The 15,384-nt window shown below is 38.2% G+C and overlaps 1 protein-coding gene across 1 annotated transcript in view; it reads right to left on the reverse strand.

Moving 5' to 3' along the window:
- Positions 1–15,384, reverse strand: part of MBOAT2 (membrane bound O-acyltransferase domain containing 2) — an 83,692-nt gene that overhangs the window by 45,459 nt on the left and 22,849 nt on the right. The window contains exons 2-3 of the mRNA XM_070955279.1: positions 12,856–13,001; positions 12,472–12,549 (exon numbers count right to left, since the gene is read on the reverse strand). Coding sequence (XP_070811380.1) covers positions 12,472–12,549; positions 12,856–13,001 — 224 coding nt within the window. The remainder of the gene's footprint in view (positions 1–12,471; positions 12,550–12,855; positions 13,002–15,384) is intronic.

The following is a 15,384-nucleotide window of genomic DNA, read 5'->3' on the forward strand; positions in this document are numbered from 1 at the left end:
ATATTTGAAACAATTTAATAATGATATAATTTGTTTACAAGAAACGCATATCACAACTCAAGATCAAAAATATTTGATAAACTCCAAACTAGGAACACATTTCATATCCTCAACTTCGCAAAAAAAGAATGGTGTGGTTATCTATGTAAATAAAAAATTAACAGCTAAAGTTATAGAAACAGATGAAGATGGTAGGTTTGTAGCAATTGAATTGCTTACGGCAAAGGGCCAAATTCTTTTGATTGGAATTTATGCTCCCAATCAACAACAGGACTATTTCTACAAGATGCTACATATCAAAATACTGCAATGGGATTATAGATCTATTTTAATTATGGGAGACTGGAATGGAGTAATTGATTCTAAATTAGATAAAAAGAGTTTGGCAAAGTCTAGAATCAGACTACCACAGACCTTTTTTGACATGAAAGAAGATATGGAACTAAAAGATGTTTGGAGAATACATAATCCAAAAGAACTGGACTACACTTTCTTTTCTGATAGACACAGATCCTTCTCTAGGATTGACTTTATTTTGTTGTCAGATGATTTACTTGTCAAGACAAAAAGAACAAAGATTTTTCCAAGAACTTTGACTGACCATAGCCCAGTATGGATAGAAATTGAGATGGATAAGGTTGAGAGACGTTCCTGGAGATTAAATGAGAACTTGTTTAGATATGAAAAAAATACAACAGAACTTAAAAAGCATTTGAAAGAATTTTTTGAAATAAATCTGAATAAAGGTACCCCAATTGAAATTGTCTGGGACGCAAGTAAAGCTTATATGAGAGGGGTACTTATCTACATGAACTCTAAACATAGACTGTTTCGACAAAAGAAAAGATCTGAATTGGAAACAGAAATAAAGAATAAAGAACAGTTACTTATTAAAAATCCAACAGATGAAAGAATAAGCAGTGCTATAAAACTTTTGAAAGACCAATTTCAAATGCTTATGGCGCAACAAGTTGCAACAAACTTACAATATGCGAAGCATAATACATTTTGTAACGCTAATAAACCGGGCAGATGGTTGGCTTACACATTGAGGAAAAAACAAAGTATACGGACTATAGATAGTATTGATATTGGAGGGAAAGAAATTTTTCAACAAAAATTAATTAAAGAAGCTTTTGTGGACTATTATACCAAATTATATGCCAAGGAGGAGGTGCAGAATGGACTTATAGAAAAATATTTAAATGATAAAAGAGTTACAAAAATTACTGATCAACAAAAGGAAAGAATGAATTATCCTATAACAGAGGAGGAGATAATAGTAGCAATTAAACAGTTAAAAACAGCCAAAGCTCCTGGTACGGATGGTTTGACTGCAGTGTATTACAAAACCTTGCAAGCTGAAATGGTGGAACAACTTAGAGATTTATTTTGCAATATTCAACAAGGGGGTAAAATACCCCCATCATGGACAACAGCTTACATATCTTTGATACCAAAAGAACAAGTCGGTCCTAAAAAACCAGAGAATTATAGACCAATATCTCTTTTGAATACAGATTATAAAATCTATGCGAAAGTATTAGCCAACAGGTTGATGCCAGTAATCCAAAAGGTGATTCATGAGGACCAAGCGGGATTTATCGAGGGCAGACACATGAAGGACAATGTAAGGCAAGTAATAGATTTATTGGAATATCTTGAGAAGAATAAACAGATTCCTGCAATGCTGGTCTTTTTGGATGCAGAGAAGGCCTTTGATAGAGTGGATTGGAATTTTCTACTAAAGACTTTAAAAAAGATGGATTTTGGGGATCAATTTATACAGGCGATTTCAGCAATTTACCAAGAGCAAAAGGCACAGATCATCATTAATGGAAGTTTGACAACAGAGTTTAAAATTGAAAAAGGAACAAGACAGGGATGTCCGTTGTCCCCACTTTTATTTATTCTAACACTAGAAGTCTTGTTAAATACAATACGGGACTCTAATACCTTGAAAGGAATAATGATTAGGCAAGAGGATTACAGAATAAAGGCATTTGCAGATGATCTGGTTGTTACCCTATCACAACCAATGGAATCAATAATCCTGATGAAGGACATTATACAAGACTATGGTAAAGTTTCAGGTTTTAGATTGAATCCAAAAAAGACTAAAATGATAGTTAAAAATATGACACAAGATCGTAAATATGAGCTTGAAAGGAGGGCAGGTTTTGAGACTGTACCTAAGGTAAAATATCTAGGAGTTCAGGTTGCAGAATCAAACATGAAATTGTTTCAAAATAACTATGAGGTGTTGTGGCGAGAGGTGCAGAAAGACATGGAGACTTGGAAAAAACTGCAGCTGTCTTTACTTGGAAGAATAGCAGCAGTTAAGATGAACATTTTGCCAAGATTTCTTTTTTTGTTTCAAATGATTCCGGTGCTTAAAAGTGATAAACAATTGAAAGTTTGGCAATCTGGAGTGAATAAGTTTGTCTGGAACGAGAAGAAGCCGAGAGTGAAACTGAAAATTATGCAAGATGTTCCAGAAAGAGGAGGTCTTAAACTTCCAAACCTACAGCTATATTATGATGCAGCAGCTTTAACTTTAACAAGTGATTGGTTTGGAAGGAAAAAGACTGGAATATTGAATGCAGAAAGTTTTGATCTTGAACTTGGATGGCATGCTTACTTATTTTACGACGACAAAGTAGATAAAGTATTTAAAAGTCATATACTTAGAGATTCTTTGATGAGAGTTTGGAAGAAGCACCGACTCAAATGGGATTATAAAATACCGTTATGGCTGGATCTTGGTCATACTTTGTGGAATACAAATATAATGTCACTCGGGGGGTTTTTATATAAAGAGGTTCTTTTTACAGATGCGGGCAGATGGCAGCTGAAGACATTGCAGACACTGTTGGATGAAGGGATTAATTTAACTTGGTTACAATATAATCAATTACAATTGAGATGGAAAGAGGACCAAAAAACTGGTATTATGTTGCATGAGGAAGAATTGGTTAGACATATAAGAGAGAAAGATCCAATGCATATCAAAAGGCTTTATAATGTTTTGCTAGAAAGAGATTCAGAAACTGAATTAGTCAAAGACTGTATGATTAAGTGGGCACAGAATTTTGAAGAACCAGTGATGCTGGAAACATGGGAAAAAATTTGGGTTCAGAATGTTAAATTTACACAGTCGCAGAACCTGAGGGAAAATTTCTACAAAATGTTTTATAGATGGCATTTAGATCCCAAAAAGTTGTCATGTATGTACCCTAATGTTCAGCCAAAATGTTGGAGATGTGAATGTTTGGATGCTACGTATTATCATGTTTGGTGGACCTGTAGGAAAGTTAAGGCTTTTTGGATAAAAATTTGGTGGGTCATGCAGAATGTTTTGAAGAAAAAAATTCAATTTTCTCCACAACTGTTTTTATTGGGTATAGTTCAGGGTTTTACATCGGGTGAAACAAAATTGATATTGTATATGATAACAGCAGCAAGATTGTTGATAGGTAAATATTGGAAGAATGAAGCTTTGCCCACAATTGAGGAATGGACTTTGAAGATGGCCAGTTTTGCAGAGATGGCGAAGATTTCAGCATATTTAAAAGACTGTTCACAAGAGACTTATGAGTGGGAATGGAAAAGGTGGATAGAATATGTTCAGAACAAATACCAAACTAGAAAGTATCAAATAGCATTTATTTGAAAATAATGTACTAGAAATTTTTTAATGTAATGAGATAAAGAGAAAAATTATACAGGGGAGGGAGGGGTTTAAGTTTATATATAAGTGTTATATTAGGGTTCTTTATGAGTATGAGTATATTATAGGGAAGTCTGGGGGAGGGGAGGGTTAGGGAGGGTTAGGGAGGTTGGGAAGTTTGGGGGGGAGGTGGGGGGGGAAAAAAAGGGGTGAAAATGTAATTGTAAAACTTTTGCAATAAAAAAAAAAAAGAGAATTGTATGGAATGCAGGGCTCATTCTTCTTCCCAATTCTGTTTAACATCACCAGGGAGTTGCTAGGAGGGTTATTGATTCAAGGTCAAATGCATTTGATACGCTAACAATATTCAATTGCACATCTCCACCCTAGGCCAAATGGGATATAAGGCAGTTAAAACTCAATGCCTGGAGACTGTCTGAATGAGGAGAAAGAGATTCAGACTCATCCCAGGCAAGATGGAAGGACTGCTGATTCAAAAGTCTTCTGATTTCAAGGGATTATCTATATTGATTTTTGATGGGGTTATGCTTCTCAGGGAGAGCATGCTTGAAAACTGGGGATCCATCAGGACTGATTCCTCCTTGAAGACAATCTTTTGTTTTGTGCTTTTGTCATTTTGTTACATTGATTACAGTGATTTGTTTTCTATGGAGTTGCACCTGGGACTACACAAAAAAATTCAGTGTAAAATCCCAAAAGTTGAAGGACAATGGTGGGTATTCTCCATGGAGGCTCTCCTATTCTGGAACAACTTGCCACATAAGGCAAAGGTAGCTCCATGGCCTTGCAGAAACCTATAAAGACCTGGTCTTTCCGACACAGCTTTGGGACTGATTACTCAAGGCATGTATGTTAGAGTGTTTTTATAACTGTTTTATCACTGTTAATTTTTGCTTTAGTTTATTGTACTACTGCTTTATTATAATTTGAATGTGTATTTTGTCTAGAGTTCACCAAGACTGAGGCACTGGATAAATTTCGTAAAGAAAAATAAAATTCTTGTAGTCTTCCATCTACAGTCAAGTACTGGTTTAATTTTTTAATGTTTGGCATATCCTCTAAAACCAACTCATCTCACAATTCATTAGCTACTCTCTTTTTAAATTAGTCAGATGAAACCAGTTCAAAAAAAAAATGGAAATTAACAATAAATGTCCATACTTTATAAGTGTAATTTCATCAGTGGATATTGCCATTCTGGCCAAGTCACGAAAGGCGGATGTAAATTTAAGCAGAACATTGACATAATTATCCAGAACAGGATTGTTTTCTAGATTTAGAATGGCCATTTGGCAGCTTTGTCAAAAGTTCAAGTATAAATCTCACCCAAGAATGATCTGAGATAAATCACAATTTTAAAGGATACATACACTTCAATCTTTTTGAATAATGAATACTTTGATTTTTTCTGGACATCTGACCTATTTATCAGGCACGAAATGAAGAGACTGAAGTCACACAACTGCAGGAAGCAGTGTAGTAGACAGCACAACAATAAGTGATAGTTGAGTCTCTTGGTTGATTGCTTGAGTCAAATGGCTAATCTGAGCATTTACCCAATTTTGGCACAGGTTCACTCAATTTTTATATTATCAGAAGGTATTAGAGACCAGCTCAGCACTCAATAGCATAGCAAGAGGATCAGTTGCCACGCTCCAAGTCTAAGAACTTGAAGCACTTTTACCTCCCTTATAGATAAAAGTCTCACTGGAATTAGTCATACTATCTCCAATCAGTCTGGGCTGGAAATAGTTTATTCAATATTATTGATTGGAAATATTTAATAAAGAGCCAGTTTGGTGCAGTAATTACCAGGCTAGAAACCATGAGTTCTAGTGAGTCTCCTTAGCCACAAAACCACCTGAGTGACTTTGGGCCACTCTCTCGAATTCCTAACAAGAAGGGAATAGAAATCCACTTCTGAAAAGCTTGCCAAGAAAAATGCAGACACTAATCCAGGCAGTTTGCAGGAGTTATGACTAACTTGAAAGTACACGTGCATATAAAATTCTTGTCCATTTTCTATTGTGAAGGTGGAAGAGTATTTGTTTCAGAATAGCACATCTTTTTATCGGTGTGAAAAATTCTCACATTTTTCATCTGCATATACAGTATGTATAATAAAAATACCAATCATGTAATTCCCTTTCAGAAGCAAAAAAATAAAAGTCAAAGAAATTTAAGTATGGGGAAGGGAAGGGATCTAATTTATACCAACACCATTTATTATACAGAGTCTCTCATTATCAGTCTAGCCTTCCATATCACGCTTGCTTCCAGCATGTTTGTACATGCCTTCCTGCACTGCCTTTTGTTCTTTAAACATTTCTCTCTCTCTCTCTCTCTCTCTCTCTCTTTGAGGTTTCATCAATTGATCCAATCAAAACTTTCTAGTGTTTTTCTTCCTCTTAACCCATTCATTCTTCAATGTATTTTGCAATTTTACCCTCAATTTGTGCTATATGACCAAACCACCTCAAATAAATTTTTCATACTAGTCACTCACTTTTTATTTAATACACTTTCATTCAATACTTATTCTTTGTAGAATCACTCTCATTAATTACAAAAATTTCATTAAATTCCCAACAAACATTTTGTTTGTCTTGATGTAATTAATCATCAACTAAAGTGACAGACCACACACCCATTATATTCCTGCTAGCAGTTGTGTGTCTTAATATTTCTTCACCCATTCCCTGTTTTTAGTAAACATTCCATTAAAGATAAAGGTTTCCCCTGTCCAGTCATGTCTGACTCTAGCGGGTGGTGCTCATCTCTGGTTCTTAGCAGATGAAGCCAACCAGCATTGTCCAAAGACACTTCTGCGGTCATGTGGCCAGCATGACCATATGCTGAGCCGCATGGAATGCTGTTACCTTCCCACCAAAGTGGTACCTATTAATCTACTTGTCTTTGCATCAGGGGCAGGTTTCAAAACCAGTAACTACTGGTTCGCTCATGGGCGCGCACATGTTCATACACACATGGGTGGGTGGGCGGAGCCTCCCGCTGCCGCCACTACCGGTTCACCAGATCTGGGGTGAACTGGTAGCAACCCACCACTGATTTGCATACTTTCAAACTGCTAGGTGGGCAGGAGCTGGGGCAAGTAACATGAGTAAGATGAGCTCACCCCATCACGTGTCACTCAGGTCTTGAACCCAAGCTATCAGCTTTCCAGCTGACAAGCTCAGCATCTTTAACCACTGAACCATTGTACCTCCAAACATTCCATTAACAACATATAAAAATTTATCTAATTTTTTGCAAATAATGTATATCTTCTAGTCCATTTTGCTCTTGGTTTTTTAATTTTCAAATTCACATATCTCATTGCCTTACACTTTCTACCCAATGTTTTCTGCAAATCACTTTGTTATCAGTCAACAACATGGCATCCTCTGTATTTAAAATTGATGGGATGTTTTCATACTTTCCATTTGTGTAACTGCACTTTTGTGTCACTCTGTAATATGATACCTTTTCATCATTTTCCAAAAGGCTTCTGCATCCTATTTCTTTGTCTAGTTTTCTTCCATTCTGTTGGGAGAATAATCTATCTTCTAATACTTTTTCATGCAGGATCTGTACTTTTACACACTTTTATCATTTACTCTCTCTATTCCAAAATTCAGTTTTCTGTGGATCTGGTTATCACCACCGACATACTGATCTCCACCACTCATCATGACTGGTTTTCTAATTTTTCACGTACAGTAATACTTTTTAGTGAGATATAGAAGGTAGAATCTACTGCATCAGCCTCAGTCATACCCAAATCATATAGAGCAGTGATGGCTAACCTTTTCCAGACTGAGTGCCTAAAGTGCGTGTGAGTGCATGCAAATGTGCACCTGAACCCCAAAAATGCAATGTGTGCATACCCCCATGCATACACCCCACCCCGCGCATGCATGTGCAGGCCACCTGCATGCATCCCCACATGCACGCATGCCTCTTGAATGCACCCCTGCACGTGTGCGCGCTGGCCCACACATGGCCCCTGCCCCCACGCATACGTGTGGCACTGACCCGAAGACCAGGTGGCCAGCGGGAGGCATGCGCAAATGTGCAGCAGTGTGGAACTAGGGCGAAGGCTCGCGCGCCCACAGAGAGGGCACTGTGTGGCACGCATGCCATAGGTTCACCATTACGGATATAGAGCATTACTCTGCTGATAAGACAGCAATGGTCAGTTTTAACACAACCAAAGTCCAGGTTACTCCAAGCATGCTCACATGCATTCAAACAAGAATATCTAATCTGGAGACCATCTTGCAAGCCAAAACACTGGCCCGCATCCCATCAACTCCAGCATGCTAGAGATAGATACACTCAGTGTATCTTTATCCCGTTGTTTTAAGTTTATATTTATTCTTCTTGTATGCTGGTGCTGGCTGAAGGTCATAAAGTACATTGGTTCAATTTAGATGCTGAGAACCTGTCTCAGCACTGTTAATTTATTTTTTAAAAAATCTGAAACAAGATAAGACAGGGCAGCTGAACTGAAAATAATATTTGAACAAGATAAAATATAAATTACTAAGCTTGTTATATTTAATAATGCAATCATCTCCCAAGGAAATATTGAATAATTTGCTCCAGCCAATTATACAAACAACCTGAAGTTATATTTCCTTTCATTTTAACATTTTATTAGTTTATAGAATAGAATAAAAATACAAAAATACAATATCAAATAGCAGCAACGTACATTTAGAAGACTGTCCAGATGGCAATAAGTTGTAATAGTCCTTCTCTTGGTCAATATGACATTTCTGATTAATGATGATGTTCTTCTTTTTTTGCAGGGAGAAGCAAGTTACTTGTAGAGAAGGAGAGGCAGAATCTGGGGGCAGGGTTAAAAGAGGGCTGAGCCTAGCATCCCTATGTAGCCACAAGCGAACTAAGTCCAACCCCCACTTGAATTTCATTGACCCTTACCTAACCCCAAGCTGATGCTAACCCTTAGTTGAGAAGACTTCTGTAAATAGGCATGATTAGCAATACATCAGTTTAATTGGACTTTCCCCTGTGGACCTGGTCTTTCACCTGACATTACTCATTAATTCATTTTTCCTTCTCAGATAGCAGTATGAAAGAAGAAATAGAATATGTAAAAAAAAATGGATTCATTCATATTCCTAAATGAGCTCTTGCTAAACCAAGCTACACAACAGTGCAATCCTATTATCATTTACATTGCCTAAGTACTCAGGAATGCAAAGTGCTACAATGCCTCAGCTGCTGTTAAGATGGTGCTGCAGTCCAGACCTGCACAATGTGCAGTTTGTCAAACAGCCTTATGCATCCCGATGGAATTTTCTGAAAAAATAAGTAATCCATTGCTGCCAACTATTGCCATCACTAGGAAGGATCTGTTGTTGCCACCCAGGTTTTCAGAGCACCTCATACCTCAAAAGACATGCTGCCAAGCACCAACATCTCCAAGAACCACGGTCACTGCCAGTGCCGATGCTAATGCCACAGAACTGCACTTCCTTTGTTGCCTTTTCCCTCCCTATAAAGCCTGCTATAGTCTGAGACACACAGGCTGAAATCCCACACAGCCACAAAGCTCACTGGGTGATTCAGAGACAGGCATTTTCTTTCCACCCCACCTATCTCACGGGTTATTTTTATGAGAATCAAATTAGAAAATAAGAATAGAATAGAAAATGAGAAAAGATTATAAACACCATTAATATATTAAAAATAATTTGACAAAATCACCATCAGTCAGGGGCAAAAATCAGCTCTACTTGGAGTAGCCTACATCCTATGATCCGGGGTGAAATCCAGCAGGTTCTGACAGGTTCTGGAGAATCGGTAGCGGGAATTTTGAGTACTTCAGAGAACCAGTAGCAGAAATATTGAGTAGTTTGGAGAACCGGCAAATACCACCTCTGGCTGGCCCCAGAGTGGGGTGGGAATGGAGATTTCGTAATATCCTTCCCCCAGGAGTGGGATGGGAATGGAGATTTTGCAGTATCCTTCCCCTGGAGTGGGATGGGAATGGAGATTTTGCAGTATCTTTCCCCTGCTACACCCACCAAGCCACGCCCCAGAACCGGTAGTAAAAAAAAATTGGATATCACCACTGCTATGACCATACCTCTAATACTATCAAACATCCATACCTGCTAGCCCAGGGAAAGTCTCAACAAAGGGGATTAAAAATGGCAAACCCACACTAAACATCTGGCTGACCTTGTGACCAATCATAACAGCAGCAGCAGCAGCTATAATAATGCATTGTGTTTTTTCAGTGAGACCCGTCTATCAGGGCAACCCGGCCTACCCAAATATGGGACGGAGCACACTGCTTCCGCTTTCCGCCCCAATCCAGGAGCCTTTGCAGGCAGTCGCTTCCGCAACAAACTATTTGTCTTAAATTTAAAATTACCAATAAAGAATTAAAGGGGGACTAGTATAGCTATTTCAAGCTGTTTAGCTCTCATCAGAAGGCATCAGTGGTGGTATTCAGCTGGTTCTATCCGGTTTGGGCGAACCGGTAGCGGCAGCTGCAGCGCCCACCTGCCCAGACATCATCACATCCCATTTTTGATGCTCTGCGCATGCACAAAGGTGTTGCACACGAGCTCCCATTTACAAACTGGTAGTGAAGATAATTGAATACCACTCCTGGAGGGTATGGCTAGCTGGTGAGAGCTAAACAGCTTGAAATAGCTATATTAGTCTCCCTTTAATTCTTTGTTGGTAAATTTAAATTTATAATAATGTATTAAATTTTTATTCATGATGCCCAAAGACTTTGAGCAGCTCCGATCAATCAAATGAAAAAATTAGAATAAAATCAATAGAAGATGGCAAGTGCAATGAAGAGAGGGGGTATCACTCTCCCTTGCCAACCGAGAATGGATGAAGATCCAGATCTTACTGCTCTTCTGAACAACAGCAGAGGGATAGCCATCCAGGTTTTAAGAGACGGCATTGTTCCAAAGGGCAGGTTATTCTACAGAGAAGGGGTGCTTCTGGAGTCCTGATCCTTTGATTGTTTAATCAAAGAAGCCCAGAGAGTACCAACCCCTCAGGATTGAATTGGCTAGGCAGATATTATGGGAGATAGGCAGTGGCTCAAGCAACCAGACCCTATGCCATGTAGGGCTTTATAGGTAACAACCAGCACCTTGAATCACACCCAAAGGCAAACTGGTAACCTGAGGTGTTATATAGGCACACCAAGTCATGTCCGTTATTTTCATGCTACCACATTCTGGACCAGTTGAAGTTTCCAGATGGTCTTCAAGAACAGCCCCACATAAAGAGCATTGAAGTAGTCAAGCCTCAAGAGGACTATGGTATGAGTTTTCCATAAGGGCTTTTTTTTTCTCTGAATTACAATAATCATTCAGTCGTTTATTAGACCAACCCTCTTACAAAGTGTTTAATGAAGGTAGCAATTTATTTCAGCACTGATGTTTGTATTCAGGTTCTCTGACAAGTTAAAATGAAGAATTAAAAAAAGAGATAAAAATTCAATAGCACATGAGGGCCCTCATTCTCAGATCTGTTTGCTGTCACATATCCCAGGAGCTGCAATATAGGTATATTGATTTCACTTTACTAATGTTTTGAGAACTGATGGTTTTCATTTCTTCTTCCTGAGGACTCTATAATGTCCCACATGACATTATGTCCCTCAGGAAAATGTGCCTCAGAATTGCTTACAACTGCTTTTCAGAACCAACAGAGTTTTCAGTCAAGAGTACTGTAGGAGGCAAAAACCTACACATTACAATACCAATTCATGTAGTAACATGATGCTAAACACAATGTTGATTTTATACTATACTTAATTGGTACTTAATTATACAGAAGAAATGAGGTTATTATAACCAGTAATTCTGCTACCATAATTACAATACACACAAAAAATCACTACATTTTTTCCCCTTGCTACATAAATTCTATATACCAACACTGAAGCACTAAAGCATCTTAATTTGAGTATAAAGCTGAACATGCATTAATATTGTCAGTACTTTTACCAAAGGCCACAAATTCCCCATCAGATGCTTCCCAAATATATTGGGATTAAAATTCTTTCAATACCAGCCCAGAATAACTAGGAAATTTCAGGAGATGAAGTCTTATCATATCCAGAACAAAAAAGGCAGGAAAAGTATAGAGAAGGCTCTTCTGACCTTTAACAGCCCATTTCTGCTTTATCAAACACATAATAAACATACATTGCTCGCGATGATAGATATTATAGTAATTCAGATTAAGAAGACAAGGAAGCAACATGCAGGATGTACTATGCAACTGGAAATGAAGAGACAACCAGAAGACTGCCAGAGCTGAATCAAATTATGGATATAAGTACTAGGCCTTTTTCTTTCTTTAAAACTAATGAATTAAAATTCAAATTTCTTTACAATCTCGATTGTTACAGATTTTTGTACTTAGATAGAGTAAGAATGTGGAAGTCAGAACACTGATGATGAAGCAATGAAAACATGTTAGCAACTCAGTACAGAGAATTACAGCATCTCTCCAGGGTTTGTATCTGCAAACAGTAGGTGTGATAAGCTTCTGGCACTTTAAACAGCAGACAAGGCAGGCAAACAAGGTACCTGAAGGTGAAGCTAGGCACCAGAAGCGATTCTAAAATACTCATAAGACAATGTATATTAAAGATATGGAATGCACTAGGATAACATATATAACGTTTCACCTAAAATCCCATTCACCTGCAAATTATATCACCCTCTATGCTTCACTTAAGGATATATGAATGGCTCAATACTCACTTGTGCATATTTTCCACTCCTCTAATGATCATGATATAGTATGAAATTCCACTTTGTATAACAAAATGTAAGGCATACCTAAGAAGGAAATATTATGATAATGTCTTATTAATCCAAGTACCAATTCAGTTTTAAGTTAACAGAGAGAAATAAAACACTGCCTGATCTGCTCCTTTGTTGATAAACTGTTATCTATTAGAATTAAATTAGAATTTCAGAGACACAGAAATTACTCTCTAAAGCCATTTTCACCCATTGTATCCTGTCACAATCCCTTTCTTTTGAGAATATACTAACTAATACAGTATTTAGAGAATAAAATCCAGCACTCTAATACTAACTCTAAGAAATAAAAGCACTGAAATGAAAGCTCGAGTTACTTACCATCCAAAACAAAAAAGTGCAAGATAAAGGCCCAATAGTGTGGCAACAACATGCCTTATGAACGGACTAGTTTTGCTTGAATGAAGGTAAGTTCGAAACCACACAGCAGCCAGCAAGGCAAACAGTTGGCACACTACAAAGTTGACCTGCGGAGAAGAGACAATGATTATTAAAAACATTAATATTCATATAATTATATATTGAAGTTGATTTTCTGTTTATATAACAAAAAAACAAAAACAAAAAAAACCAGTGGCAAACTTTTAAAAAGTCATACTTGATAGTCATAGGAATTGTTGAGGAAACTGGTCGGATGCCAAGTAATCATCAACAATATGTGCAACGACAATAATTAAAGCACTTTATACATTAAAAGTATAAAAAAGTTAACTATTAACTAACATCATGATTTTTATGGAATTATAGTTAAATGTATAGGGTAAAACTCATGTAAGGAAAGAACTGTTGGTGATGTGTAAGAACTGTATTGCCTAATATTTTTTCACTGAACCAAGATAGAAAAATAAATGTTATAATTATAAATTAAGTACAGTGTAGGTAAATACCTAACTCATTTCTGTGTCCATACAGTGTATTATTTATAGCTGTATAGGTACCCATCAACTTACAACCACATTTGAGACTGAACTTCCATCACTAAGCGATGTGATTGTTAAGTGACCCCTGTTTTTGCAACCTTTTTTGCCACAGTCGTTAAGTGGATCATACAGTTCTTAAGAGGATCCAGCTTCCCCCATTGACTTTGCTTGTTAGAAGCCACCTAGGAAGGTGGCAAATGGCAATCATGTGATCCCGGGATGCTGCAACCGTCATATATGCATGCTGGTTACCCAACACCTAAATTCTGATCACATAACACTATGGGGAAACTACAACAGTCATAAGTGGAAGAGCTGATCAGAAGTCACTTTTTTCAGTATTGTAACTTCAAATGGTCATTAAGTAAATTGTCATAAGTCAAGGACTATCTGTAAGCATAGTATCATATTTTCCAGGGTAAAAAAGGGAACTGTGAAGCACAGGAACACACATGCAGCATATAGTAGAACTAATCAATCAAAGAGAACAGATCAGCGGTGAAATGCTACCGTTTGGTGCGCACTGCACATGCACGGGCAGCAAACCAGTGGCAAACCAGGGAGGATTTTGCCCCTGGAACAGATGCAAATGCCCCCCACCCACCCCCAAAATGTGGATTTCCCTTATCTACTTTATTGTGCCATTATCCTATAGCAGTGATGCCTAACCTTTTCCGGACTCAGTGCCCAAAGCGCACATGCGTGAATGCCCAAGTGCGCAACTGAACCCCCAAACGCAATGCACCTGTGGGGCCTTTGCATGTGCCCTGCCCCCATGCATGCACGCACCCCCACGCATGCCCCCATGCATGCATGCGTGCCCCCGCACACTCCCCGCATGCACATGCTCTCCACATGCACCACGCCCCCCTCCCCGTGCTTGCGCGGCAGAGACCTGAAGACCACCTGGCTGGTGGGAGGCATGCGCACATCAGCTTAACTGGGGCGATGGCTCACGTGCCCACAGAGAGGGTGCTGTGTGCCACCTCTGGCACACGTGCCAGATGTTCGCCACCATGGTCCTATAGCGTTATGAAGAATCAGAAGAACGATGAGAAGAACTCATTGAAAACTACTGTATTCATCTGTTTCAACTAGGGCTGGGATTGGGGTTTTAACTCACACTTTCACAATAAAAATTCCAAATCTGCAAATAATGCACATTTGTATTATTGTTCATACACAGAAAAAAAGCAACTCTTTGCTGTATTTGGACTGTAAAGAGGATGAGCTTCTTCAATAAAACAGATTGCAGGGGAACTGTCTGTGTTGTAAAAGAATGGTATTAAGAATTTATTTCAGAATCTTGTATTCTGTAGATATTGCAACGGCAGCTGTAGCTTTTAGAAAGGCTGAAGAGTTATAGTCGAGTTGAAATGGATTCTTTTCTCAGAACAGGTTTCAAAGCAGATAACTAATATCTGAAGATATTGCTCAGCAGCCTTTTCACTGTTTCAAGTGCTAAAAAATTTAAAGCAAGGAGAAGGCAATAAAGAAAAGGAGAACAATATTTAAAGCATAGCTGCCATAGATAAAAATGCAAAGTAAGGCAGGGGTAAAATGCTCCCGGTTCGGACCAGATCGCCCTATCCGGTAGCGATGGCGGTGGGTGGTTCGGAGAACCGGTAGCAAAAATCCCTCCCCACCCTCATCCCTGGCTGTGCCGCGCAATCATCAGAGGCTTTTTATTTTATTTTTAAAAGCATTTTTTCTGCAACCTCTTCGGCTGAAAAAATGCTTTTACAAGTAAAAACAAAGCCTCTGCCGATCAGGCAAGTCAGCTGGGATGGTCAGAGGCTTTAAAAAAAAGAAAAGCCTCTGCCAATCAGGCAAGTCAGCTGGGATCATCAGAGGCTTTTAAAAACATTTTTTTACAACCTCTTCAGCCGAATGGTTTAAAAAATGGTTTTAAAAGTAAAAAAAAAAAAAA

This window comes from Pituophis catenifer, unplaced genomic scaffold, assembly GCF_029215685.1.
Source record: "Pituophis catenifer annectens isolate HBS135680 unplaced genomic scaffold, rPitCat1.0.hap2 SCAF_1, whole genome shotgun sequence".
Classification (NCBI taxonomy): Eukaryota; Metazoa; Chordata; class Lepidosauria; order Squamata; family Colubridae; genus Pituophis; species Pituophis catenifer.